The sequence below is a fragment of the Gastrolobium bilobum genome, unplaced genomic scaffold (genome assembly GCF_033153095.1).
Source record: "Gastrolobium bilobum isolate Gb01-03AN ecotype WA unplaced genomic scaffold, APGP_CSIRO_Gbil_v1 utg4957, whole genome shotgun sequence".
Lineage (NCBI taxonomy): Eukaryota > Viridiplantae > Streptophyta > Magnoliopsida > Fabales > Fabaceae > Gastrolobium > Gastrolobium bilobum.
Window position 1 is genome coordinate 14,130 of NW_026897021.1, and position 27,188 is coordinate 41,317.

Sequence of the window (27,188 nt, forward strand, 5' to 3'; positions counted from 1 at the left end):
TTAATTTTTAAAACCCCTTCTCTCTACTTGAATGGATAAGTACCTAACCCAAATTATTTACCCAAAAAGAATTGAATTTACCCGGATAGCGATAAGGTAAATTAACGTAACAGTAACAGTTCTGTTCTGTCCTGTTTTAATGACATATCCAAAAACACCATCATTGAATTGAGAAAAGAAGTAACAACCGACACTCATTAAAACTAAAATTTGTTGTTGTTTTGTTTTTTTATTTTTGTTTTTATTTTCTCTTTGTTTTGTTTCCCAATCGAAAATGGTGGATAAACCAATGAGCAATCATCGAAGCGCGCGCTTCCCTCTTTCCATTACCAAGCTTCTCTTGTGTTCCCTTATCTCGCTGAGCTTCATTGTGTTTTTCTTGTTCGGATATCCACCCTCCAATGCTTCTTCCCCATCGCGCCGCTCCCTCCGCGGCGGAGCTGACTGGGAAAGTTCCGTTCTTGAATCTGCGACCCCACGTGTTGCTTCATCCAAAGCCGGTCTCAGGGTACTTGTCACCGGCGCCGCCGGTTTCGTGGGGAGCCATGTCTCGATTGCTCTGAAGCGGCGTGGAGATGGGGTTGTTGGCATTGATAACTTCAATAGTTACTACGATCCTTCTTTGAAGCGTGACCGCACCAATGTCCTCACACGAGAAGGGATCTTCATTGTCGAGGGAGACATCAACGACGTTACCCTCTTGAAAACTCTATTCAAATTGGTGAAATTCACACACGTGATGCACTTGGCTGCACAAGCTGGGGTACGCTACGCAATGAAGAACCCTTCCTCTTATGTTAATAGCAACATTGCTGGCCTTGTGAATGTTCTCGAGGTGTGTAAATCTGCGAACCCACAACCTGCTATTGTTTGGGCTTCATCTAGTTCTGTTTATGGTCTCAATTCTAATGTACCCTTTTCTGAGAAAGATCGAACGGATCAACCTGCAAGCTTGTATGCTGCAACAAAAAAGGCTGGTGAGGAAATTGCACACACTTATAATCATATTTATGGCCTTTCAATTACTGCTTTGAGATTCTTCACTGTTTATGGCCCTTGGGGTCGACCCGATATGGCGTATTTCTTTTTCACTAGGGATATCTTGAAAGGGAAGCAAATACTCATCTTTGAAGGTCCTCATCATCGATCTGTTGCTAGGGATTTTACTTACATTGATGATATTGTGAAGGGTTGTTTAGGGGCATTGGACACTGCTAAAAAGAGTACTGGCAGTGGTGGGAAGAAGAATGGGCCAGCACAGTTGCGGGTTTTCAATCTTGGCAACACTTCACCTGTGTCTGTGACACAGCTTGTGAACATACTGGAGAAGTTGCTCAAGGTGGATGCAAAGAAGAAAATGCTGCCAATGCCTAGAAATGGTGATGTTCTTTTCACGCATGCTAATATAAGCTTGGCCACAAAGGAGCTTGGATACAAGCCTAGCACAGATTTGGAAACAGGTTTGAAGAAATTTGTGAATTGGTATATGGAGTACTATTCTGCATCTGGGGAGAAGAGTGTTTGGTAAAGAGCATTACTGGAATGGATGGGTGGTAGAGTCAATTCCATTAGTTTTTCGGTTTATTTAATTTTGCAAATTGTTCTTGCTTTACTCTTCTCCATGAAAAGTCCGGTACAGAGATCATGGGGTTGCTCCACAATTTTACAGGGTATGCTAAATGTCTCTGGCAACCAAATGTTTATTCGCCTACGTATTCTTTTCCTTCTGATTTTACACTTTTGTTTGGAAAGTCATTGGTAGTTTTGGAAATGTACAATCTTAGGTTTGAACATATGTTGATCGGTAATTTAAGAGCAACTTCAATTTTATATGTTCTCTTAAGGGGGCTTCACTTATATTCTGGAATTAATGTATATTTTTCCAAATGTTCACAGAAACACACAACTCTAATCTTATTATGTAAGTTAGTTTACCTCAGATGTTGTGCTTAATGGGAGTCCACTGGAACTTTGAAATTATCGTTTCGTCTTAATATGAAGATGCCAATTGAGGTGAATAGATATTATGATAACTGAAATAGATTATTTTACTATTCTTTAGTCATCTCTTCTAAGGAACGAAGAATTATGGTTTATGATGTGCGAAAATTATAAAAAATTATGTTCTTAATAATGTTACTGGAGCTATAGTAATCAATCAATGAATATAAATTTAATTTTGCCATCCTTTAATGTGATACTCCTCCCTTTTATTTTTATTTTTTTTTCTAATACCTGTCAGATATAATACATTATCTCTTCTAATGCATTTTTTTTCTTGGAATCGCAAGCCCTGTATTCTCAATCAAGTTGAATTGAATATATCCAGTTAGATATCCAATTTTAACACTTTATCATTAGGATATTTGCAAACAACCAATGACATTTTGAAATTCCATAAATTTTTTATCTTGTTTAATTAACAAAATTGAAATTTATTAATAATTTACTTACTCCTCTCTTGGATACCTGATTGCACAATGTGAACTTGATCTGTTTAAAAGTAATAATATAGATGTTCACTTAAGTTCATGAAAATCTGATAAACCATTTTATCCAACGTTAACATAATTTAGATAGGCGTGCTTGATGGAATGGGATGAGCAGATTGTTGAGATCAGTATGTTGTGCGAGAATTAGCAGTGTAATGGGGAAACTTCTGATTAGCATGCGCTCACGGATAGACTGCACTCAAGAATGGTTAGGCTTGCGCCGTGAATGGGGGACAAGAATCATATATCGATCTAATTTGTTTGTTTGTTATTTTATTTTTTTATTTATTTTGGAGTTCACATGATACAGGGAAATTTTTTTCAATACATCATATGTATCCACTTGGATACATCTTTTTTCTAAATAGGAAAATTATTTTTACATTTATACCCTTGCTTTTCTTTATTATTCCCACTTAATCTCAAAAACTTTCCCCAATAGATAAAGATGTACCTACATCTGTATGCTGTGTTGGATTGGATTCATATCATCCCTCTTGTCTTCACATGTTTGGGCTGATTTAAGGCCTTGTTCAATTTTATTTTATATGTTGATTTTTATAAACTTATTAAAGTAATAAAATTAGTACGAGAAAGTCATTACTTTATTAATTATTAAAGTAAATTATCCTCTTTTCTTGCTCACTTTGTGGTTATATAATCTATATTGTATTTTCCTTATATAAGATTGCGTACATTATTCAATACATGAAAAATCAATGTCAAAATTGGTCTTTGTATACATAAAAAGAAATTCTTTATTGCTAATATTGTGTTTTTTAAAATAATATCTTTTTGAGATATTGGCAAATTAGTAAATCACAACCTATGTTGAGTGGTATGTTAAAATTCGAAACTGGGAAAAGCATTCTACCTTTATTTGAAGTTTCTACATTGTATTTTCTGAAGAAATAGCAAATTGCGGGAATGATTGAAATGTGAGAGCCAATGAAAACAACTACCACAACAAGCAAGACACATTAGGTGAAGTAGAATAAGCTATTCCATGTGCATTGTTGCAGGAAGCATCTATCTTTGATCCTGAAGAAGTTGAGGTTATGTTAATTGCATCCATGATGATATCAGTGCACCCTACACCCGTGCCGCAATCCAAATTGATCGCTGTCTCACTAGCAGAAGTTCCATTTACATCACGATATGTCACGTCACATCCTGGTCAATTTGTAGTTTGGTCAAAGGAAAGTCAAGACTATTTCCCGCTTGACCCTTGGAAGAAAAGGTTTGAGCTTGTAAATTATACACAAACACTTATTACCAGCATTATGCTCTCTTAAAAATCAATCTCAATAAAATGCCAAAATACTCTTTTAATACGTAACATTTCGCCTATTATTACCAATGGTAACTAAACTATGCATACATTTCTTTGAATAAATTGGTAGCTAAATGTTGCCACCTGAATTTTAATAGCTGGTTCACCTTCAAAATTATCACAGTACTTTTAAGTGTTTTTTAAGGGGGAAAAAAAGAAGATAGAGAGTTAGATGCATGTGGATATCATGGAACAGTGACCAAAATGTCACTGTTCACCAACTTTTTTACCTAAATGCCACGTGAACAGTGTTATTTTCCAATCTGTCTCGGGGGCAAGTTCGCTTCCCGGTGTAGCGAACTCGGTTTGCTGACGTGTCACGTTTCTAGTGGACACCAACTTGATTTTAACCAAGTTCGCCTACATGCTAGGCAACCTTCATTTTTTTTTTTTTTTTTTTTTTAAATTTAATACTTGTTATCCACTAAAAATGTGACACGTCAGCAAACTGAGTTCGCTACACCGGGAAGCGAACTTGTCCCCGTGGCAGATTGAGAAATAACATTGTTCGCGTGACATTTAGGTAAAAAAATTGATGAACAGTGACATTTTGGTCAGTATCCCGGATGTCATCATATACCGGATGTCATCATTTTGGTCAGTATACCTGCTACACGTTACCAACCTGAAAATGAACCGAAGAGAAATTGCAGGGACCTCTGAATTCAAGAGGATTCAACATGAACGTTTTCGTGGGTGGTACCTTAAGGGTTGCAGAACCATTATTCATCCCACAAACCTCACTCCAAGCTTTGAGGAACACCTTGTATTGCATATTATAATCCCACGAGTCCAAGTAAATAGTAAGAATTAAGCAGCAAATTTTGATTGTGGAGTCAGATAAATTAATGCACTTTTCTTGGCCGAAAATAAATTTATTCAATTTAAACAAAAATAAACATAAATAGAAAAATCTAACAACGATTTACTTGGGATTCATCTGCTTGGCCATCTCCAACCGCACCATAATCCATTACGTTGATAGTGGTACTGTCTACAGGAACTTCTAATAATTTCTTACAATAACAACATGAAACAAAGGAAAATATGAAGAGAGTGGCAACCTGAACTTGCATTATGCTTATTGAAGAACTAACGTAGAGACTATGAAAAACAAATTTCTCTAGTACATGTGATTCTTTATCGAGTGAAAATGAGCATGTTCCTGAATATACATGTGTCCATCCAATTTTATAACTAACAAGATGAAGAGTTTTAATACTAATTAAAGGGATTAGTTTATTCCATTCCATTGTAACAGAATTTCTTACAAATTACGAATATTGATTGTATTAATGAAAGTTTCAACAAATTCAAGAACAAAGAGAAGTTAAGAAAAACAAGGAGTTTTTAATACTAGTCAAATGGGATTAATTTATTCGATTGTTACGGAGTTTCTTATAAATTAAGAATATTGAATGCATTGAGTTTAAACAAATTCAAGAACAAATATAAAGAAAGAAAAACAAATTCATTAACGTTTATTTAAGTAGAGATGAAATGAGCATTCAATATTTCATTGAATCTTATCAGTTTTGATGACTTTGAACCCTGGCAAAAATCCTTGGGGCTGTACCTTCTAGGTAGGACAACAAACTTGCACATTTGAAAGCTAACTTTAATTATGTTAAATGAAAAAGATTTTTAAAAAAGAAAATCGCATCTTAGATTCCAATGCAGAAAACCCATGATTCCCCTAAAAATAAAATAAAAACATAAACAATACAAAATAAAATCCTACCCTTGAAATTTTCTGCTCTAAGCACTAACTATCCTTGAAACTCTTGCTCAAGCCTATATTTCAGCTTTTTAGCCAAACAAAAGCGCTTAAAAAAAAATATTAATTTGATTTATTTTTAAGAAGATATTTCTAATTTATACGGTCAGTTTCGCACATTTATTGTTCGAAACAATTCACACGTTAATAATGAAGGATTTAGTGCCAGTGTGAAAATCATTCACGTTGACGAAACTTAGTGCTAGCATGGAAGTCTCGCATGTTGACCATGCAAGACTTTTATGGCAATCTTTTAAGTCCCGTATTACAAACGTACAGGAGTTTCATATACATACATGTACAAGACTTCCACGTTGGCACTAAGTCTTGTACGCCAAAGAGCCTCACATGATCAATGTGCAGGACTTGTATGCTGACACTAAGCCCTATATGTGGAACTTGTCTCATACATTCAATGTCGCATTAGTTTGAAATACCTTTTGAAAAAAGAATTAAAAGATTTTTTTTTTATGAAATGCTTTTGCTTTCTCAATGTTCTGGCTGGCCACTATATAGGTCCACAGGTTAAACCCAATATATAGGCCACTTTTAGAAGAGCACCCCATACCTTTACCCTAGCAACAAGTCTTGTGCAGTGACAAGACGAGGTTTAGGTGGAACAGATTTTCTCTCTATATACCATCTTCCTCTGCTAAAGTAAAGGTATCTTATCTTCTCATTATTCATCTTATTATGAGCTGTTACTACCATAACCATGGACACATGGAAAGCTCCCACAAAGCCATGGTTCCTACTTTGATTGCTGAAAGCACCCCTATATCAACATGCTATATCTCTTAAGGGAGATATCTATGGCTTTACACAAACCCACAACAGCTCACTCAAAAAGTCCAATTGTCATTCTACTTTTATTCATACGAATGTGTTTTACCCTTAATCTTTAATTTCAAGCCAATTATATCAAATTTCCTAACATACTTTGAGGTGTCTCTGACAACAAAATAATACTGAAATAATCTAAAAGAGAAATACTTAAATTATCCATATTTCAAAACCGAAAGGCGTTGCTATAATAAAAAACTTGATACTGGCCAAGGGCAAGCACTTAGTCCGCAGGAGTTAGAGAGTTCACCGTTCTGAAACATCTTTATTTTTTACTTAAGTTTTTCTTTAATCAATGTGAGTTACACAATTAATTTTTACCCTTTTCCTTCTGCCAGTATAAAAGAGTCGCTCGTTTATGCACAATAGATTAACCGAAATGGTAAAGAAAATTCACTGCCTTTACTTTTAGTGTTCGGAAACATCTTTATTTTTTATTTAAGTTTTTCTTTAATCAATGTGAGTTAATAAATCCGGACTGGCTGACTCGGTCGACCTAAGAACTCATAAACCAGTCATATAATTAATTCGGGTGAAGTAACGAATCGGCCAAGCATTGAAATCGATGCGAATCAGTGCAATTCGGCTAATTTTGATGAAAACCGGTGATCCAACCCAGTTCATAAATAAAGAAATTTTCCAAAAAAAAAAATCATAAAGAAAATCTTTTTTTTTTTTAAATTCACAAATGATTTGTTTTCTTTTGAAATATTTGAGTGATTTGTTTATTAACTTACATAGGTTATATACCTACGATATTAATATTATCTTGGTTGTAGACTCAAGGAATTAAGATTTAATTTATATCTAGAGATGTCGTATACTAAACCAGACTCACAAGCATTATATGTTTGTTTGATCATTTGTTGAATAATAATGTAATTTATTAATTTTTATATTAAAATATTTAAAATTAGTATTATTTTTTTACAGGTATTTAAATATGTTTATAATTTTTTTAATATAAATTATAGATTTGCATATACTTATTGGATCATGCGGTTAATCCACTATTTCAACCAAATCAATGATCGAGTTTAATAACATTGCTTTTGACGAAAATATTTAATATGCTCTCGTAATACCTACATCCTGCCTATAACATGTTTCTTGAGGAGAAAGGGAAAAAAAAATAATTTTAATATTATGCATATATATTTTCAAAAATACATAGTCTGTAACTTATTTTTTTAAAATAAAAGCAATACCCTAGTACCCAGTACTCACTGCAGAAGAAATTCTCCCTGTAAACCAAATAAAAAATAAAAAAACTCTCCCTTTTGACGTCTTCAAACTCGATTATGGGCTGGTGACTGTGCATTCAAATTTCCATTTTTGGATAATGAGAAATTTAAGCATATTTTTCTTCCGCTAATGCAGAAGAGTCACTAATTTATACACAATAGATTAACCCTACACTCACATTTTTCAAATGGGTCCCACAAGATTTTTTTTCTCTCACTTCTAACTTGTTTCTCTTTCCTAACTCTTGTTTGAGCATGAGATAATACTTCTCTTATGCAACATAAGAGAAGTATTACCCTTAACCCAAATGGAAAAGAACAAAAGCTTAGCTCTTGATACATGTCAAATAGACCTATATTACTATGCAACGTTGTATGGTTAACCTTGAGCATATTACAAAACGTTAAAATATTTGTTAAATGAATTACAAAAATCACTTCAGTACCATCATTATTATTTTTTTTAAAATACAAGCAAAATAAAAGAAATCAGTACCATCATTTTATCATTGAGTATCGTAGCAAAAATTTATTAGCTATTAATTACTTAATTCTCATCTAAACTTTCATTCTAAAATCAACAATTATAAATATTTAACAACACAGCCCGTTTGTTCCTGTTTTTTTTAAACTAAAAAAGTCTATTCTATTATAAAAACTTATAAAAAACTTTATTGCTTTTAAAAAAAAAAAAACAAATGACAGTTTATGGGAAAAAAACTATAAAAACCTATATCAAAATGCACTTTTTTAAAATTTATACAAACGCATAATCATGTTACATAACACCACCTTCCAATAACATTTTGCCCTGACGTTATTTCCTTTCTTCAAAAGTAAGTTACATTAGGGGCCCGTTTGCTACGCGAAATTCTTAGAGATTCTTGGAAAACTAAATTTTTCTAAATTTTTAATTTTCAAATATTAACGTATACTGAATGTAAAAATCATATTTTTGAAAATTAAGATTCCCGGACAAAAAAAATTTCTCATCTACCAAACGCCCCATAGGTTCATCTTGAGCATTGGATTTGCAAGGGATATAAAAATGTGATATAACATCAAACCAAAGCTTACAATATTTATATGAAAAAATTTAAAAATAATTTGGAATGACATTTCTCATGGTATTCATTAATGTCCACAACCATAAAACAAAAGATAATCAAGTCATTACCACAATTAATGAACTTCAAAAATTTTAATGGAAAAAGGAAAAGCATTAACCCTAATGTATTGGACTCAACATATCCCGAGCCAAGAGGCTAAATTACAAAATAAACTAGGATGCAGAGAAAAAAATTAGGACAAAATCAAGCATCTGCAATGGTCACCTCAACCTCCACACCAGGTTCAATTGTGATTGAGGTAATCTGCTTAACAACATCAGGGGAACTGTAGAGGTCAATGACTCTCTTGTGCACACGCAGCTCAAATCTGTCCCATGTGTTTGTACCTGAAACCAGAAGCAGGTCGTGAACACAAGACAGAATCTCATACATTAAAAATGAAACAATATCCAAAAATACACCCAGAATTTGAAACAGGTCAGGACAGTTACAATAATCAAGGCCAAGACTAAAACAATTCTTCAATGACATATCTAAAACCAACAAGAACCAATCACATATCTCTCGCTAAGATAAAGTACAACCAAATTTGAGACATAAGTCAAGGAAGATTGAAGGACATAGGAAAAAACATAACCACAGTGTGCACTCACTAAACAACTTTTAAATTGATACGTGTACCTTCAAAACCAATATCATAAAACTATATTTGTGTTTAGAATCTAGCAGGCAATAGCACGTAACAAAAAGGGCAAGTTAACCACACACATAGTGGATCAATTTAAAGTAAGATTACCTTCTCCACAGGGGGATTTCCTAGTGGTAATGAGAAGAACTTTAGTTGGCATTCTAACAGGTCCCTTGACCCTGAGGCGCTTGTCCTTAGCACCACGAACCAAGTCGGTACAAACTATCAATAAGAAAAAAAAATACAGTGAAATGTAAAACCGAATTCAAGTAATAAACCAAAAAAAAAAAAAAAAAACTCAGAAAAAATAATAATTTAAGACTATGAATCCAAAAACGCAGAAAGAGTAAATTTTTTAACATGAGCAAGTCCAAAACAAGGTGGAAATAATAGAGAGGAGACATAGATACCTTTCTCGAGATTCTTGACATTCTTAGAGGAGAGAGTGATCCTAATCTTATGGATCTGCTCCTGCGACTCCTCCAAGCCGGGCTTAGTGGGTTTCATAGCAGCGTAAGCCATTGTTTCCTCGAAGCAACTATGGTCCCCTTTACACACACACAAAAAAAAAAAAAAGTAAACATAAAAATTGAATCAGAAGAAACAGAACACTTGCACAGTATCACGAATCACAATGAGATACCTTGAGAGTTAGACACAAAATGCGGCTATGCTCTCTTCTCTTGCAGATGGGAACGATGGAAACATATTCTAGGGTTTTCAGGATTTCGATTTTATATCCGTCGTTTTAGGATTATTTTTTTAATTGGATTAGATAAGTGGGCCGGGTTATCTATATCAAAACATTAAGCTTGGCCCGGTTGTAACCCCTTCCCTTACAAATACAAAACAAACAAAACATTCAATGGACATTATAAAAAAGAAATAATAATCTAGTAATCCCTCACTCAAAAACTAGTTTAAAAATATAACCCTCGAAATATATATTTAATTATTTTTAATTTAGTGTATTAAAGATTACTTTTCTTAACTCAATAATCACTTAAATTTCAAATGTCCAACAAATTTTTTTTTTTTTGATACACAATGTCCAATAATGTAATCCTTTCATCAAACTATTTCAAAATGTTCACATGTTATTTACCGTTGTTATTTAAAAGATAGACTAGAATTAAAAAATAAAAAATAAACTTCCGTGAGCGAAATTGATAAAATTAATTTATTAAGGGAAAACCAAATCGATAGCGAGTGTAATTTTTAAAGACTAAAAATGGAGTTTTTCATTTACCAAAAAAAATGGAGTTTTTCTCGTACATTTTTTTTCGAATCTTTACTCTTTTTTTTTATTCCAACTATTCAAATGAAATTCATTCTCATAGACTTGAACTTTGTTAAACTTTCACAACCATTAAATCATTCCCTTATCTTATATTTAAAATTAATTTTAAACAAATTTTTAAATCTGTAATATATATTCGGAACGTTATATATAATTTTCTTATAATCCCAAATTTCCTGGTTTATTTGTGACCAAAAGTCCAAACTTTTGGAAATTAGTTCTTCACTCTTATTTTTTTGCAATCCAAAATGAGGAATGCTAGAGAACTAAAAAAAAATCAACAAAATTTAATTCATTTTTATCGAAATTTAAGAATAGGTGTTGGATAATCAAGGGTAATAAGCACCAAAAGCATTCAACATTACGCGAAATTCTACTGTACCTTCAAAGCTTAGGTTTGGTACGCCTACGCAATTAGTATGCTATTGGAGAAAATAATCAATTGAAGCAGATACCAAAAGCATTTGAGGTAATTCAAAACATCCCCATCTTTTGCCTTTTCAACATTTTGGCATATCGTCACGGCCAAAATACATTGTAACCCCCAAAATGAAGAGTAGCTTTTTAAATGCATTTTGATACAATTTTTTGAATTCGTTCTTATTAAATGCTCGAAAATTAAAAAATTTATAATAAATTTTGCCAACATAATGTACATGGGCGTTGACTCAAATAAGTGAGTAATTCTCATCACTTTCTTCCATTTAACTTCCATTGAATTCTATTAAAATTCTGACTCCGATAGTATCATAAATAGAATCAATGCATAGGAAATGAATGCATTTCCATACTATATGAGTTAAGTGAAATAGCTAGCTTGTACAGTTTGGGGAAGGGTTTTGATTGATCAAAAAGAAGAATCTACTTCAACCGATATGCCCTTAGGCACGGTCATATATAACATAGGCACGAAAATCAATGCATAGGAAATGAATGTATTTCCATACTATATGAGTTAAGTGAAATAGCTAGCTTGTACAGTTTGGGGAAGGGTTTTGATTGATCAAAAAGAAGAATCTACTTCAACCGATATGCCCTTAGGCACGGTCATATAACATATAGCTAGAGCAGCGGGCGCTGTAGCGAAACTGATTGCAAAACAGTTCTCCATAAATAATCCAAACAAGGTTAAGTCTACTGAATGAATGACCCTGGTTCTATCTGAACCTGCTACGAGGTTATACACAAAGTTGCAAATCCTATCGGCATCGGAAATTTCTCCCACATAAAGAGGCATCACAGCTTTATAGTCAATATTCAGCTGCTTTCTTCTATATAGAAAAAGGAGAAAAAGGTTCAAGTAAACCACTCTACGCATCTAGTCAAATGTTTAGTTTACATATATAGAACAGGACTGCATAACAAACACTTGGTATGACTTTTGGACAACACTAGAATATGCAATTTTGAGGAAAACACGGGCATCAACGATGGGTGCCATCTACATCATGCTCGATCTCATCTGCATCCTCAAACCGTTGATCATTGATTTGAAGCTGCAAAAAATTAAACGAATAGAAATAAGGGATCATAGAGAAAACGAGTTATACAAACTGACAAACACCACAGGTTTCCACTAATTTACAGATGATCATATAAGGGCGACACTTTGCTGATCTAGCACCAATTCTTAAAAACAACCCAATCCCATAGGTACGTCCAAGATAAGCAAGAACAAAGCAAATTAAATTCCAGGTATATATTCATTCAAACTTCACAAGCCACAGGTATAGATAAGGTTTGGGATAATGTGCATTGGCTGTACAAGCATGGTGAATATCCACATCATCAAGAAGAGATACAATATTGCATAAATATAAAATATGCTTTAACCAGTCAATAGACTCAATACATTGCTTTTCTGTTATCATTTTCAAAAATCATATATTTTTTCAACATACTCGGAAAATAAATATTCCAGCTAGGGATTTCAGAAAATTTCGGATGAATCTCTTATTACCAAAGAACTTGAAATTCAAAAAATAAAATACAATAAATAGCATTATGCTTATGTTCTATCAGAACACATTGAAGTGTATCGTGCGATACAAGTCGATACAAAGGTTGAACGATACAAATTGGAGACATGTATCATAACATAAAACCTGGAATCGTGCGATTCAGGATCATATTGTGAATGGTATCAAAATTTGAGATTCCAAATTCAATCCAAAATTTGTAATTCCTAATTTGGAAATTGAAACAATTATAGAGAATTCAATCCAATATGACTCAAAAGCGATTCAAAATTCAAGTTAATACGAATCTAGAAAGTCACTTAAGATTAGGGAAACAGATACATTCAAATTCAAATTAACTCGAGTATGGAATTTCATTCAAATTAATATGTTAAGAAAAAAATAAAACACAAAAACAGAGACTTGTGCAAGAGAACAACTTAGAACATTCAAACTTCAGGACGCTCAAGAATAGAGGCTCGTGCAAGAAAACACTAAAACAAAGACTTTCGCTTTCAAACATTCAGAAAAACAGAGAACAACTTAGAAAACAGAAACGTCAAACTAATACATATAACTTACATGATATATGTTTTTAAATCATTTTTCATTATATTTATAAATTTTAAAATTTGATACAATTCACGATACAAAAAAGAGCCAAACGAGCAATTCAACAACCTAAAATTAATCAAATTATCATAAAATTGATCTTATCAACAAAGCATTATTTTTGCAAAAAGATATAGGGCTTAAACTCAGGGCCTCTCTACCACTCTGAAACACCACAAGTGAGAAGTATAAAATTCTTAAAGAAAGTGGAATTAGAAAAAAGAAGATGGAGATCTTTTGATGCACTCAAGGAACTACATAGTACACCCACGCCCACACACACACAAAGAAAGTCACAAGTAGAATAAAGCCCAAATGAAATCCCTGTCTATCTTGTTCTCATGACAAGTTCTGTAACAACTTTTTACAACTATATATCTAGCTCACAGCCTCATACAGTGTTTCATGCATACCAGAATAGAAGGAAAAAATAGATTTTGCCAAACTTGATAATAAGTTATAAAATGCATTGCACATTAATCTTCAGAGCTAGTTACAATTCTACACATCTCCTTTTAACAAAGAATGCTACCTAATCCTAATAGGCAAGAGTAATTTCATTCATTCTATATATTAAAAAGATAATAACAAAACAAAAACTTCAGGTTAATAAAATTCGCGATTGTGACTCGCACGCTAATAACCCCAGTCTTGCTTATCCCTATGTCCCCATGCCTTGCAAGCAAAATGAAAAAACATAATGAAGGAGAGAAATAAACACGCAAAATGAAGGAGAGCACCACAAAGACATAATTTAGAGAAATAAACCACCAAAAAATATCATAACATAATGATGGACAAGTTCAATGCAACAGTCATGGAATTTACAGAAACTTATACACTAGAACAGTCAGAATGTCGGAATAACAGACTGCACAAACAGAAGTAGATAGAGAATTAAAAGAAAGAACACCCAACCTCAAGTACCGTACGAGCTAGGTCATGGTCTCCATTTGAGTGACCAAGAGAGTTGGCTGGATTCTGAGAGATATAACCTTCCTCCTCTGGAAAAAAGAACAGGTTTAACAATAATAAAGTAACTAGAACAAAACATAAGAATAAATCCTATCAAAGTATTAGGAAACAAGTTTAAAGCCCCCACATATACCTGCTTTTTCATCTTCCATCTGATCAGCGCTGAAAACCCAATCATGCTCTTCTCCTTCCTCTAAAAGAACAGTATCAAAATAAACAACTCGGCAAGAAGAAAACACAAGAGTTTGTGTTGAATACAGTATGTTAAAACAATACTGACCATCATTTGGTTCTGGATTAAGCTCAGCACACTCACAGAAAACTTCAAACATAGCATCCACTGGAAACAATGAAGTGAAGAGTGATACTGATACATAAGAAAATCTTGAACTAACGAAAACAAGCAGGACGCTATGCCATGTTAGTAGAATGTAAAGTAGCTGGTAATGATAAGAAAATACATTGAGTAGGATCAGATGGAACGAGCCTCATCTCTCTGATGTTGGATAAATCTTGGACACCATTGCATTCTGAATCAGAGTTGTCGGAATTATCCTCGTCATCTGCTTCTGTTTCAATCTTGATGAAGAAAACAGACCAATCAGAATCAGAATCATAACAGGAGGGAATAATGAAATAAAATAGGATGCATGCAAGCATGTATACCTGGGTATATAAACAAGGAACAGGGTAGGCCTCTGGGTCTCTTGAGACAGCATGGAGTGATATGGATAAAAAATCAACAGCATATCCTTTAGTGTTGTCTACGTCACTCAACCATATAATTTGCCTGTGAGCAAAAGAAAGAGCAAAATCAGTTACTATGAAATTGAAATTGAAAAACGACAATTTGTGAAATTGCAAGGAAGCAGAGAAAGAGCATACTTGGTAGTAATATAGAGCGTGCCGTGTGACTCACGAGGAAGATTGCCCAACACTATGTCTACGCCAGGTTGCACACGCATCAACTCCTCCCCATTCTCACTATCGAGGACAGGTTCTCCGCTATACACTCTCACCCCCAAACCCATTCCTTTTTTCTGCTTTTCCCTCCCTCAGTTAGTTGCTCAGGTCTAGGGTTTTCAAGGGGTTTTGGAGGAGTGGGTATGAACTATGAACCTTCAAATTCAAAATTATAATTTAGTCCTCGTTTTTATTTTAATTTGACAACGCCCCCCAAATATATGAAAAATCGTAAATGCCTCCCCCTCCCCGTTATTATTTTAATTTTGATACAAAAATATAAATAATTATCCATTTATCCTTGTTTTTTTCATAGGATTTGGATTTAGCGATGGAATCTGAATTGAAGTGACCGTCTCCACTCCACTAAAAATACCGTTTTTTTTTTTTTTTATTTTATGAAAAACCCCACGCCTATTTGCAGGCTCCACGTTGCAAATCCATTAGTACCCTCCAAACGACAACCTTAATTTAATTAAATTAGATCCATTTTATTGTTTCAAAGTTTCAATTGAAGTTAGTCGTATGAGTTTGGGAGGATGCTGTGTTTGGGTCGAGTTGCTGCGATCTCATACTCAATAAATTCGTTTAAATTGTGCGATTCTCGTTGCAGGGGCAACAGATTCATCCATGTAAACACCCCAAGATGGCGATTGATGGCTTTAGAATCCGACTCTTCTTTTGCTGCACCCTCTCTCGATTCTGATGCTACCGACAAAAACGCTTCTGCTGGGTATTCTTTCTGCCATAACATAACCACCACACCTCTAATCGACCCTTTGCAAAACCTGGATGAGTGGATTTTTTTTTTTTTTTTTTAAATTGGGAATGAATAACCAAAATAAAATGATAGTATTCACTTTGTTACTTCTGATTTACTTCAGATTCTGCATCATAGAAGGGCCAGAAACAGTGCAAGATTTTGCCAAGATGGAACTTCAAGAAATTCAGGATAACATTCGAAGTCGGAGGAACAAAATTTTTTTACATATGGAAGAGGTGAGAAGCTCCATCTTCTGCGGTTAGTGCATTGCATAGCTTAGCAGATCATTGAAATCATCTTCAGTGTGCAATCAATCTGTGAGCTTTACTAGATCTAGCTCTCTTGAAACATTTTATGATGAGGATAAAGTTAGGTGGCTTAGTTGCCTAGCAAGCTCCTTTTGTCTTTATTGCTGTTTATCCATGGCATTACAGCCCCAACCCTGTTTTAAGTGCCTTGACTAGTGATGATGTTAATGTTATGTATGAGCTCTGATTTATTAAATAGCTGTAACTCATAAGTCAAAGATGAAGGTCAGATGTAGAATTTATCAAAAAATAAAATTTAATATTGAAGGAAGGATTATTGGAAATATTTAATATGCAAGTATAGGATGCTTTTCTGAATCTTGACATCTTATGTTTGGTGCTCTGATGGTTTTGGACTTTTAGTACAGTAGATATCTTTCTTACTGCTGCTGTTTGTAGGAACCTTTCATTCCAAAATGAAGGTCTTACAGTGAAACATTCTGGGAGAAAGGGTTCTACAGTTCGATATTTTATTACTTATAATTGCTCTGCTTTTGTATAATAGATATTAGGCAGTCTTTTTTTTGGCTATGGTTCTATCCTCGTGTATTAAAATTATGTTGATCTCATATTTTTTCTTCATCGAATTTCCATATTTAATACAAAGAACCTGTTCAAAATCCAAATTGACATTTGTGCATTTTACTATTTGGGAGGCCCTTTTCTCATAAGCAATACCCTCTTATTTTTGTAGGTTCGTAGGCTTAGGATACAGCAAAGGATTAAAAATGCTGAAATTGGATTTTCAAAAGAAGAGCAAGATAATGAGCTTCCTAACTTCCCATCATTCATTCCATTCTTGCCTCCTTTGGTAAGTTTCTTGAAATTAGTTCGAATTATCTCATTTATGCATTTAATAACAGGTCAGAGTGATTTTGTCATTGTTCTTAATGATTATGAAGAATTTATTTCCACTGCAAGGGTTTGGCAAAAATGGTAATTAATATATATGTATATTATTTACAGAGTTCAGCAAACCTCAAGCAATATTATGCAACCTGTTTTTCTCTTATCGCCGGGATAATTCTTTTTGGTGGTCTCCTTGCACCCAGTGTAAGGTTTTTCTGCACTTAGTTCTGTATTTTCAAGCTTGTATATGCACTCAAATTTCAAATTAGCAAGGAAAATTCTTTGTTGTTTGTTCCCATTGTAATTTTCTTTATCTAATTAGCTTTGAAGCAATTGACTATGTTTACTTTTTTTATGAAAATTATCCTCAATGTGAATCTCACCCTTGTACTGGTGAAAGAAACGTAATGTTACATACTCTGCTCCATTAAATTTTTCTTAACAACATCAACAACACCTTTATCCCAAACTAATTGAGGTCGGTGGTAGATGAACCCAAATGAAAGATACGAAGAGATTGAAAAAAAATAAAAAATGAAATTTAAGTGTATATATATATATATATATGGGCTGTACTTTTCTCCAGCCGCTTGACGTCCATCAAATAAATTCGGAGAATCATAACCATATTAAGGTGGGTGAAAATATTAAATGCGGGAAATTATAACCAATCAACAGTGTAAGATTTATTGTTGGACGTCCAGCAGCCGGAGAAATGATTTTATATATATATATATATATATATATATATAAGTACAAATAAAAAGGGTGTGGAAAAAATTAAATAAATAAATAAGTAAGAGAAAAAAAAAGATGGGGAAGGGGAAAAGAGATAAAGAAAAAGAAGGGGAAAATAAGGAGAGGGGGGAGATGAATAAGAAAAGGACTAAAAAGGAACCATCTGTAACATTAAATTTTTCTTATCAATAAGAAAAAAATGAATTTCAATTTTAGTTGATTTAAATAAGAGACTTTTCAGAGAGAGAGAGAAAGGGAAGAGCACAGACAAAGATTACAATATTTACTAATTACTCATAATAGTTCAATACACAAGCTGACCCTATACCTCTATTTATGGTAATGCTGCAACTGCATTATTTAAGTCTCCCATTCCCTTTACTTGGGGAGCACTTTACAAGTAACTAATCACTTAACGTCAAAGCGCTGTCCTTATTACTATTGTCTTAGCAATGATAATATTATTATTGATAATGCATAGTAAGCATTGCAAATTGATGAATACTGCATTTTTTTGTTTTAATTTATATCTTCCTTTTAATATATCATGCTTAACTTGCAAAAAGTTACTTCCATATACTCATATGAAGTTCATACTTAATGTTAAAATGAATTGAAATTTGGTGTACAAATTTCCTATTTTTATCCATCTTTTGTGCATTTAGTAAACATGAATTCCATAGTTTTTCAACTTTTAGTCTTTCTAACTCCTCTCATTTCGTTTCAATTCCCAGTTGGAGCTTAAACTTGGAATAGGGGGTACATCTTATGCAGATTTTATTCAAAATGTCCATCTGCCTATGCAGTTGAGGTATTGCCCATTTCCTGGTCTTTTGTTGCCTATTTACTTAATTCTTTTGAGTGAGCAATGGAAAATAGTGCTTTCATATTTGAACAGCTGTAGTCCCAAAATCTGATAATATTGGAGTTTTATGAATTGAAGCTACGTGTTATTTGTCTATGTATGGATATTAGTTTCAGTTCATTGCTGCTGAAATGAATATCAGTGCATTCTATTTATTGTTTCATATCCGAACTGAATTCTGTTGGATATTCTAGTCAGGTTGATCCCATAGTGGCATCATTCTCTGGAGGAGCAGTTGGAGTAATCTCAGCATTAATGGTTGTTGAGATAAACAATGTAAAACTGCAGGAGCAGAAAAGGTGCAAATATTGTCTTGGTACTGGTAAGATTTCTGAAGTCCAAACCTTTTCTGTGATTCGCATATCAGGGGTTGAACTTTTGAATGGAGAAATTGAAGGATTTTGTCATTCTTCCCTTGGTCTGCTTTCCGTTCTTAATGCACATTCTTACTAATTTCTACTTCTAAGGAGGAGGTGGTGAAGCAAGAATTTTGTCTATTGCAATTAGCAAGGGAAATATAAATCACAGAACCAAATGAAGCTTGGACGCGTTCTTGTATCATTCCAAATCATTTTCACGATCATCCTTCTTTCTTCGTAGTATTGGAGAATTCTCCTGATACTCCCTGACTCTATATGATGGATTTTCCACCATGTATGTGTCAAAGTGGGACACTTCTACTTTCTGTGATAACTCAGTTGCAGAGGATTGTTGGTTAGAATGCTTAGCTGAAGTCCTTATTAAACATAATGCAGAGCGTGATGAACTATTTATGGGTTATCACTCAGCTTTCATAGTTTGTGTTGCATTTTGTCTGCCAAATGGAGATTTTAATAATTTATCTGGTTAAGCTAACTGCAAGAAAGTTGACATACCCAGTATACTTTTGCTCTGTTTCAGGATATCTTGCATGTGCTCGCTGTTCAAGCACAGGAGCACTAGTTCTGATTGAACCAGTATCCACAGTCAATGGTGGTGATCGGCCTCTCTCACCACCAAAAACTGAGAGATGTTCAAATTGCTCTGGATCTGGCAAGGTTGGTCATTTAGAACTTAGGAGTATGGACTTCATTGTTTGTTAGCTTTGCACTAATTATATTCAAGAACTGCCATAATCTTCATAACTAAAGCTTGATGTTGCTCAATTTAATAATATTAAAATTATTACCTATAATAATAATAGTAGTAAAATCTTTTTCATGTCTAGACCTTGACTAATTGGGTATATGTTAGTTTACCTGCTATGTCCGCCGCAACAGTGATTGTTGAGAATTATTTTGTAACTGTCATGCTAAATTCTGGTTGCAGGTTATGTGTCCAACATGTCTTTGCACTGGAATGGCCATGGCAAGCGAACATGATCCACGAATTGATCCTTTTGATTAGAGATTTAATATAGATAGTTATCCAAAGCAGGCAATTGGAAATGTATAATTTGTGCGGTACATGTTTACGTGGTGGAATAATGGAATTTTTGTAAATATGTATAAATACGTAATATGAAAAAGAAAGCGCTTAAGAATATGAAGACAGTTTCCCTTTATTTTTGAGAATTGAAAATGGTGCAGCAAGAAGCTATTATGCTTACTTTTTGACAATGACTGCAAAACCTTTTTTCTGGGTAAACGATTTAGATTTTGGTTATACTGACGTGCTGAACGTTCTTATGTTTTTCTAGCCATTCGCAACTTCAGATATCGTAAACAGTGAAATCACTACTTTTGGGTTTCTAACTGTTGTCCTTTTCGGACTCTAATTGGATGGTAAGAAGAAGACATGTTGAATATTATGCTTTGATCGTACTGCTACTTGTGCTCAGACAGGAATTATTTGACGTATGGTTTTATTTAGCATATGAGTTCGTTTCAAGTATTAAGAATTTCCCCTTCTAATAAAATATAACAATATATTATTTTATGCAAGTGTAAATTTTTTTTATAACAATAATGCATTGAAACTTAATTTGCATGTAAATTGTACTTCCGTAAGTCAAAAATTAAAATATTGATTTCGTAAACTAATTAAATATTGGTGGAATAAAAAAAAAAATGAAATTTTTTATTATCCCATTTATCCAAGATCATGCAATTATCCCATTTATCCAAGATCATGCAAAGTACACTGCTGGTTGTTGAGATCAATTTGATTAAAGAAATTCCCATAATTATTCGTAGTTAACAGATTTTGAAATATAAAAGTAAACTAACTACAAGTAAACATTTGGTCTTGAAAATCTCTCTCCATATCTTAAACTGAAAACACCAAGAAGATGAAGAGAACTGTAGACGCCGAGATTGTGATCGTGGGAGGTGGTATTTGTGGCCTTGCAACAGCCCTTGCACTTCATAGGTTTTATCTCCAATCCCCACGACTACGCAAGCCAAATGCTCTATTCTTTTCCTTCTTCGACATCACCTTGTTTGTATATATGAACTGTTTCTTCCGTATCATATAATATTCCATTTGCATTAACTTACTTGCAGGAAAAGAATTAGAAGTTTGGTGCTAGAAAAATCAGAGAAGTTGCGAGCTACAGGAGCAGCTATAATCGTGCAGGCAAATGGCTGGCGTGCACTTGATCAGCTCGGTGTTGGTTCAACACTTAGACAAACTGCCATTCAAATACAAGGGTAACCTCCTTCTATCTCACACTCTAATATAATCCAAATACTAATACTAAAAAAAAAAAAAAAAAAATTTCCAAATACTACATAATTTAATGGGTTTACGACAATACAAGAATGTTTTGTTGGGGTGAGGAAATTAATGACACATAATTGGTGTTTGCCATGACCATAAAATTGCCATGTATATTTTCATTAGTTCAAATAATTTGCCTAAAGAAATATAATTGATGATATTTTGCTTTAAATATTTCAAATTATTTTCACATGAAAATATAAGGTTTATTGTTTCTCATGTTGTAGAAGATAAATTTATTTTCTAAACACATATAAAAATATGTAGGGTCTATGTTTTCTCTTTCTCTATTTTCTTCTCACATCGACCCAAATGGGTTCTACACACTTTTATGTATCTGTAAGAGATAAATTTTATCTCCTACAAAAAAAAAAAAAAAAATTATGAAACCGGAAATATAAATTTTCATTCTTCAGTATACATGCTTGTTTATTTTATATAAATCTTCTCTGGACAAATCAATTTTAACTGTATAACAAAGGAGTACAATTGACATCTATAATTAATGGATATCATTCACTTCTCTGTTATCTCGCAAAAATTATATTAAAAAAAGAATGAAATCTATGTTTACAATGCATAAACAATGGTTCGAGTGGATAAATAAATATTATCAATAGCGTCGTCATCTCATATTTAGCCGATAACATAACTAAATGTACTTTTTCAGCGGAAAATTCATATCGCTTAGCGAGGCAGAGCCAAAGGAAGTGCCATTTGGGTGAGTTGCAAAGCACTTTTCAGTGTACATAGAAATGAACATCTCACGGTTGACCTGATTTTGTTAATAAACAGGGTCAATCAAGAATTTCGTTGTTTAAAGCGTACTGATCTGATCAAAGCCATGGCCAATAGTTTGCCAATGGGAACTATACGTACCCGCTGTCAAGTGCTTTCCATTGAATTAGATCCTATAACACAGTATCCAAAGCTTATGCTTAGCAATGGAAGTATCCTTCAAGCCAAGGTATATAATATATGTGTCTTTTCTACATTCCCGTGTTTCAGAATCCTATATACCTTATATATATATATATATATATATATATATATGTCAAAATTATGTCCATATAGCCAAAGCCTTATTTTTTAATTTGGGGGGCTGAAAATGCTTGTTAAATTTTAATGACAAGTAAATCGATGTAACTGCAATACAACAAGTATGTGTTTTCTGGTGTCAGGTTGTTATTGGATGTGATGGCGTGCATTCTTCCATTGCAAATATGCTTGGGTTAAATTCAACGAAGCTCTTGGTCTTCTCTATATGTGTTGCACGAGGCTTCACAAATTATCTAAATGGTCATCAATTTGCTAGTGAGTTTGTAGTGATAAGCAGAGGTCAAGTTCAACTTGGAAGAATCCCAATGTCTGACAAGCTCGTTTACTGGTTTGTGACAAGACTAAGGACTTCTCAAGGTCATTAATTTCATTACCTCTCACTTCAAATATTCCACTTCTATTTTTTGGTTAAAAAAAATTTAAGATGTTTCTTTCTTTATCCCATATGCGGTACTCTTAATTTAGTAAACATTTTAAGGTAGAGAATTAATTTTGTTTCAACCTACTAAAGCAGATTCAATAATTTCAAAAGACCCAGTACTTATTAGACAATCTTTAGTGGAATCAATGAAAGGTTTCCCTGTAGACGCGATGTACATGATACGAAATTGCAAGTTGAACTTGTTGCATCTCGCTGACTTGAAGTATCGCCCACCATGGAACTTGCTTCTTAACAACTTTAGGAAAGGTACAGTAACAGTCGCTGGTGACGCAATGCATGCAACAGGCCCATTCATTGCACAGGGTGGCTCAGCCTCCATAGAAGATGCTGTTGTTCTTGCCAGATGTGTGTCACAGAAGATGCACAATGGTAAGAAAACGAGAAGAGAGCGATATATCTTAGAGGAAGCATTCGATCAATATGTGAAAGAAAGGAGGATGAGAATCTTGTGGCTCTCTTTGCATTCTTTCCTTGTTGGGAAGAAGCTTGAGACACAATCATTGATAGTGAAATCGATCATCCTTGCAATCATGGCTGTTCTGTTTAGAGACCCAGATGAACATACCCATTATGATTGTGGAACTCTATAGGAAGATGAAGGTTTAAATACTTTTGATTTGAAATAATCTCGTGCACATATCAGGCATGTTTACTTCATTTTATGGTGAATTACACTTTCAATTAATTTCGTCAAGTTTTCATCCAAGTTAGTCTTGGAAAAAAAAAATCTCCTCCCTCTATGTTTTAGAATACACACACTTTAATTATATATTGCGATAAGGCAAGACAGTTATTATGTATTGTAAGCAAGGTTATCCAAACTAACAGTCTTGCATCATCAATTCATCATCATAATCTACGCGGTCTTGTAACATACAATGGCAAAAAATACTCTCCAAGTTAATTTTTCACAAAGTATATAATCAAATCTTAGACTTATATAGACATACATGTGAATTAAAATTAAACCACTGCAATTGCATTTTCGAATTGACATTATTGTACTAATTAACAAACATGAATCGAAAGATTATAATTTAATTAAGTCTTCAAATAAAGTAAAACGTAGCAAACAATATTCAATCAGTATCAAAATATATAATAAATGTCTTTCTTTCTTTTTTTTACCCATAGTTAGGGCCATCTAATTATATATCTCCAACCTTGCACTTAATTAGTTTCAATTCACTAGAAGATGGGGCAATCATTGTTTTCCATAGCCCCAAAAGTCCATCTCTCCCCGCAATGAAAGCTGGTTGATTTGGTGAACAGACTGTGGATTTGCATCCTCAAACCTAACCCCTTTGGTTGAGTCTTCGTTTCCAAGATGGGTGGTCACTAGCCTATCAAGCACACCCCATTCATTCATTCCTTCACTTCTTCCAGCACCCATTTCTTGAGCTGGTTCGCACGAGCCAACTTCCATGCCAGGCTCCGAAACTTGGTATCTGAGGCCATCGCTGCCGCTCTCACAGTCTCTAGGGTTTGTCATGAGCTGCTTCGCTATGATAGGAGGGTCTGATGGCAAAGATGATGCATATGAGTAGTCATAAACCAATGGTTTTTGGGTATGAAGAAGAGGTTGGGACTGGAAGAGTGAGTATTGAGGGTTTTGCAAATGGGGATAGTGGAGAGCAAGCTCAGGTTTATCTAGCTCAAACCCTGATGGGTTCCTAGGGTTTTGTTGTTGATGGAGTAAGTACTGATTTTCCCTGTGCATGAAGGAGCGAGCATTGGTGCCTGAGGAATTGTTGGCTTGTTGGTTTGAGTTGTGTGTGGAGCCACCTTCATTTCCAATCTTGAATAGGTTCTTCTTCTTGAAAACCCTGCAAACCACCCAGCCATCTTCCTACAAATACATTCAGATAATCATTATATTTATAAACTTTTTTGTTTACAAACTCTTACAAACTAATTATATCTGACCGGTCATACACTAATTAGAGTATATGACCTGTCATACTTAGTGTAATTTGTAAACGAATCATTCCCCATAAAATATATGCTTTCATAATTTGATATCGCATGATTATTCACTGGCCCCTATTAGCTTTGAAAACAAAAATCAAACGTTAAAGAAATTAAACAAATAATATTTCCTACTGATATGATTTTATTGAAGGATGATTCAATATAAAATTGAAATTAATTAATGTGTAAGAGAGAGAGAGATACATTGTTGTTCCCTTGAGGATCATTGCTATCTTCGAGGCGGTACTCGTGCATGATCCAATCAGTCTTTTGTCCATGAGGAGCTCTGCCTTTGTAGAACACAAGGGTTTTTCTCATTCCAATCTTCTTGTAGCTGTTCCTAATGCACTTGTCTCTTCCTGTGGCTTTCCAAAACCCTGCATTCGTTGCTCTATTAGTCCTTGACCCCGTGGGGTACTTTCTGTCCTTGTGACTGAAGAAATACCACTCGTTTTGTGGAGTTGATCCAATTCTACATCTTTCTGTGTATCATGAAAAATTTAACATAAGCAAACACTAGAAATGATGAAAGTAACAATTGGTTGAAAATTTCATCAACATCTAACTTTCTCTCACGACACTTGTGTACTAATTAATTACTATTTCTTTTACTGGAGAGGGGAAATTATATATATGATCTAAACAATCGGGAAATTTTCGAAATTATAATTCAATATTTGACTTTGTTAGTTGATATGGCTTCTCTTAAACAAGAGATATCATTAATTTACAACGATTTGTCTAAATATCATGTTATCAACTAAAACGGTGATGCATTCTTGCAGGTTTTAATGTCTAAGAAATCTGAGGAAATTTAGACCTACAATTTTTTTTCCCTCACAATGATTTTGTTATTATTAGATCAAAATCAAATTGAAGGCTCTTAATTACTTCATATCATTTTATAACCATTGATTTGATTTGATACCATGATAACCAAAATAGTTGTACAAGATTACAAGAAAAAAAATATTAAAAATAATGAGAAATTTATGAGTAACAAAATACCTTGCTAATAAAATAACAACTGAGTATTCAACCGAAAATTAATGACGACGGAGTAAAAAGAGTATTAGATTTTTATTTTATTTTTTTCATATCGATTTAGGATCAAGCAAACCGTACGGTTTATCTTGCTTGAAATTCATGCTTACAGGAGCATAAAAGGGAGATGCGAATAAAAGTAAAATCAATTAAAATTTGTCTTTCCATAAGATTAATTGGCATTATAAAGAACATATGTTAACTTATAGTAATGGTTGGAATCATCAAAATTGAGCATTCAAAACCGATTGATTTGAATTAAAAAAAAAAAAAACATAATTATATATATGAAGAATCTTACTCGAAACTTAAAGAAACCAACTTCAGCTTATACAAAAATTTCCCTTATAAACATATTGATATATATATATATAAGCTGAAGCTCATCAAAGCTGAGAAGACCTTAAAGCCAAACAGTAAAACATGTAAGTAAACGATACTTTACCTTGCAAGTCCCAAGGCTCCATCTTGTTCAAGTCCACCTCTCTAATGACATCCATGTCAAACTTCTGAAAGGACACCTTCTTCTTCAAATAGTAATGAAGCAGTTCTTCATCCGTCGGATGAAATCTAAATCCCGGAGGCACACCACCATTAGAAGAAGCCATCTAATCTCCAAATTCAAAATCTCAATCACTTAATTAGGAACAACTAAGTGGCTTCAAAACTATCCAGTAACCAACATATATGTATGTAGCTCTAGCAAGATATTTATCTCTCTCTCTCTCTCTCTCTATCTATCTAACTTCAAAGGAACTCTGAGCAATCAATTTGTACGTGGTGTTGCAGGCACATGGCACTTATATACGTTCATGGTTGTCAACGCCCCTATCACACACTCTAACCATAGAAAGGGTTGACGGCCGGTGACTACGCCGACGGGAATGGTTAAAGCTACCTATCGTAAAATGCAAGTTTACGGAATGAATGTGACTAGTACGATCGTTATTTTCTATAGTTATCTTTTATTATTTGGAATATTTGGTTAATTTTTTAAAAATTATTCATAGGGTTCCCCACAATCATATATGGAGCGTAAGGTACACTCTCCTATCCGTAGTAGCCTTCACAAATTTAAGAAAAAAATGGTTATAATAATTGAAATTAGGGACATTATTAAGTAAAAAACAGAAGGTAATCTATTTAGTAAATTGGAGGAGGGTTCAAATTTGTCAAAAATTTGTGGAGGGTGAG

At 33.7% G+C, this 27,188-nt stretch overlaps 6 protein-coding genes across 7 annotated transcripts; 3 read left to right on the forward strand and 3 right to left on the reverse strand.

Annotated features, from left to right (window-relative positions):
- The first annotated feature begins 274 nt into the window (after positions 1-274).
- Positions 275-1,621, forward strand: LOC133303482 (UDP-glucuronate 4-epimerase 2-like). The gene has a single exon (XM_061503395.1). The coding sequence runs from the start codon at positions 275-277 to the stop codon at positions 1,526-1,528; it is 1,254 nt and encodes a 417-aa protein (XP_061359379.1). The 3' UTR covers positions 1,529-1,621.
- A 7,168-nt stretch (positions 1,622-8,789) lies between these two features.
- Positions 8,790-10,185, reverse strand: LOC133303492 (small ribosomal subunit protein uS10y-like). Its single transcript, XM_061503408.1, has 4 exons — positions 10,091-10,185; positions 9,858-9,995; positions 9,556-9,669; positions 8,790-9,145 (listed from the first exon to the last, which is right to left on the reverse strand). Exons 2-4 carry the CDS (start codon positions 9,967-9,969, stop codon positions 9,003-9,005), a joined length of 369 nt encoding a protein of 122 aa, XP_061359392.1. The 5' UTR covers positions 9,970-9,995; positions 10,091-10,185; the 3' UTR covers positions 8,790-9,002.
- Positions 10,186-11,818: 1,633 nt separating this feature from the next.
- LOC133303497 (chloride conductance regulatory protein ICln) lies at positions 11,819-15,384 on the reverse strand. 2 transcript variants are annotated; one of them, XM_061503415.1, is made up of 7 exons: positions 15,178-15,384; positions 14,959-15,082; positions 14,754-14,871; positions 14,573-14,632; positions 14,403-14,485; positions 14,236-14,319; positions 11,819-12,243 (listed from the first exon to the last, which is right to left on the reverse strand). In XM_061503415.1, the coding sequence occupies exons 1-7, from the start codon at positions 15,321-15,323 to the stop codon at positions 12,172-12,174; spliced, it is 687 nt and encodes a 228-aa protein (XP_061359399.1). In that variant the 5' UTR covers positions 15,324-15,384; the 3' UTR covers positions 11,819-12,171. The 2 variants fall into 2 exon arrangements, with proteins under 2 accessions (XP_061359399.1, XP_061359400.1); XM_061503416.1 differs by having other exon boundaries at positions 11,821-12,243; positions 14,236-14,321; positions 14,426-14,485; positions 15,178-15,382.
- Positions 15,385-15,689: 305 nt separating this feature from the next.
- Positions 15,690-20,339, forward strand: LOC133303488 (protein ORANGE, chloroplastic-like). Its single transcript, XM_061503405.1, has 8 exons — positions 15,690-15,988; positions 16,140-16,254; positions 17,021-17,137; positions 17,293-17,379; positions 18,648-18,724; positions 18,973-19,100; positions 19,679-19,815; positions 20,087-20,339. The coding sequence occupies exons 1-8, from the start codon at positions 15,795-15,797 to the stop codon at positions 20,162-20,164; spliced, it is 933 nt and encodes a 310-aa protein (XP_061359389.1). The 5' UTR covers positions 15,690-15,794; the 3' UTR covers positions 20,165-20,339.
- Positions 20,340-21,047: 708 nt separating this feature from the next.
- Positions 21,048-23,574, forward strand: LOC133303481 (monooxygenase 1-like). Its single transcript, XM_061503394.1, has 6 exons — positions 21,048-21,127; positions 21,262-21,408; positions 22,149-22,199; positions 22,274-22,445; positions 22,660-22,894; positions 23,052-23,574. Exons 1-6 carry the CDS (start codon positions 21,048-21,050, stop codon positions 23,567-23,569), a joined length of 1,203 nt encoding a protein of 400 aa, XP_061359378.1. The 3' UTR covers positions 23,570-23,574.
- A 609-nt stretch (positions 23,575-24,183) lies between these two features.
- Positions 24,184-26,602, reverse strand: LOC133303506 (protein BEARSKIN2-like). The gene is made up of 3 exons (XM_061503427.1): positions 26,440-26,602; positions 25,155-25,432; positions 24,184-24,828 (listed from the first exon to the last, which is right to left on the reverse strand). Exons 1-3 carry the CDS (start codon positions 26,600-26,602, stop codon positions 24,184-24,186), a joined length of 1,086 nt encoding a protein of 361 aa, XP_061359411.1.
- Positions 26,603-27,188: the final 586 nt, after the last annotated feature.

Excerpts from the sequence above, each read along its gene's own strand:
- LOC133303497 (XM_061503415.1), bottom strand. The coding sequence starts at position 15,323 with ATGGGTTTGGGGGTGAGAGTGTATAGCGGAGAACCTGTCCTCGATAGT. Across the intron at positions 14,872-14,958 it reads TTCCTTGTTTATATACCCAG|ATTGAAACAGAAGCAGATGA; the intron begins GTATACATGCTT and ends TTCTTCATCAAG. Across the intron at positions 14,486-14,572 it reads TAATCCAGAACCAAATGATG|AGGAAGGAGAAGAGCATGAT; the intron begins GTCAGTATTGTT and ends CTGTTCTTTTAG.
- LOC133303481 (XM_061503394.1), top strand. The coding sequence starts at position 21,048 with ATGAAGAGAACTGTAGACGCCGAGATTGTGATCGTGGGAGGTGGTATT. Across the intron at positions 21,409-22,148 it reads ACTGCCATTCAAATACAAGG|CGGAAAATTCATATCGCTTA; the intron begins GTAACCTCCTTC and ends GTACTTTTTCAG. Across the intron at positions 22,200-22,273 it reads CCAAAGGAAGTGCCATTTGG|GGTCAATCAAGAATTTCGTT; the intron begins GTGAGTTGCAAA and ends GTTAATAAACAG.
- LOC133303488 (XM_061503405.1), top strand. The coding sequence starts at position 15,795 with ATGCTGTGTTTGGGTCGAGTTGCTGCGATCTCATACTCAATAAATTCG. Across the intron at positions 16,255-17,020 it reads TTTTTTTACATATGGAAGAG|GTTCGTAGGCTTAGGATACA; the intron begins GTGAGAAGCTCC and ends TTATTTTTGTAG. Across the intron at positions 19,816-20,086 it reads ATTGCTCTGGATCTGGCAAG|GTTATGTGTCCAACATGTCT; the intron begins GTTGGTCATTTA and ends TTCTGGTTGCAG.
- LOC133303482 (XM_061503395.1), top strand. The coding sequence starts at position 275 with ATGGTGGATAAACCAATGAGCAATCATCGAAGCGCGCGCTTCCCTCTT.
- LOC133303506 (XM_061503427.1), bottom strand. The coding sequence starts at position 26,602 with ATGGCTTCTTCTAATGGTGGTGTGCCTCCGGGATTTAGATTTCATCCG. Across the intron at positions 25,433-26,439 it reads GGAGCCTTGGGACTTGCAAG|AAAGATGTAGAATTGGATCA; the intron begins GTAAAGTATCGT and ends CATGATACACAG. Across the intron at positions 24,829-25,154 it reads ATCCTCAAGGGAACAACAAT|GAAGATGGCTGGGTGGTTTG; the intron begins GTATCTCTCTCT and ends ATGTATTTGTAG.
- LOC133303492 (XM_061503408.1), bottom strand. The coding sequence starts at position 9,969 with ATGGCTTACGCTGCTATGAAACCCACTAAGCCCGGCTTGGAGGAGTCG. Across the intron at positions 9,670-9,857 it reads TGTCAAGAATCTCGAGAAAG|TTTGTACCGACTTGGTTCGT; the intron begins GTATCTATGTCT and ends TCTTATTGATAG. Across the intron at positions 9,146-9,555 it reads GAAATCCCCCTGTGGAGAAG|GTACAAACACATGGGACAGA; the intron begins GTAATCTTACTT and ends TTCTGGTTTCAG.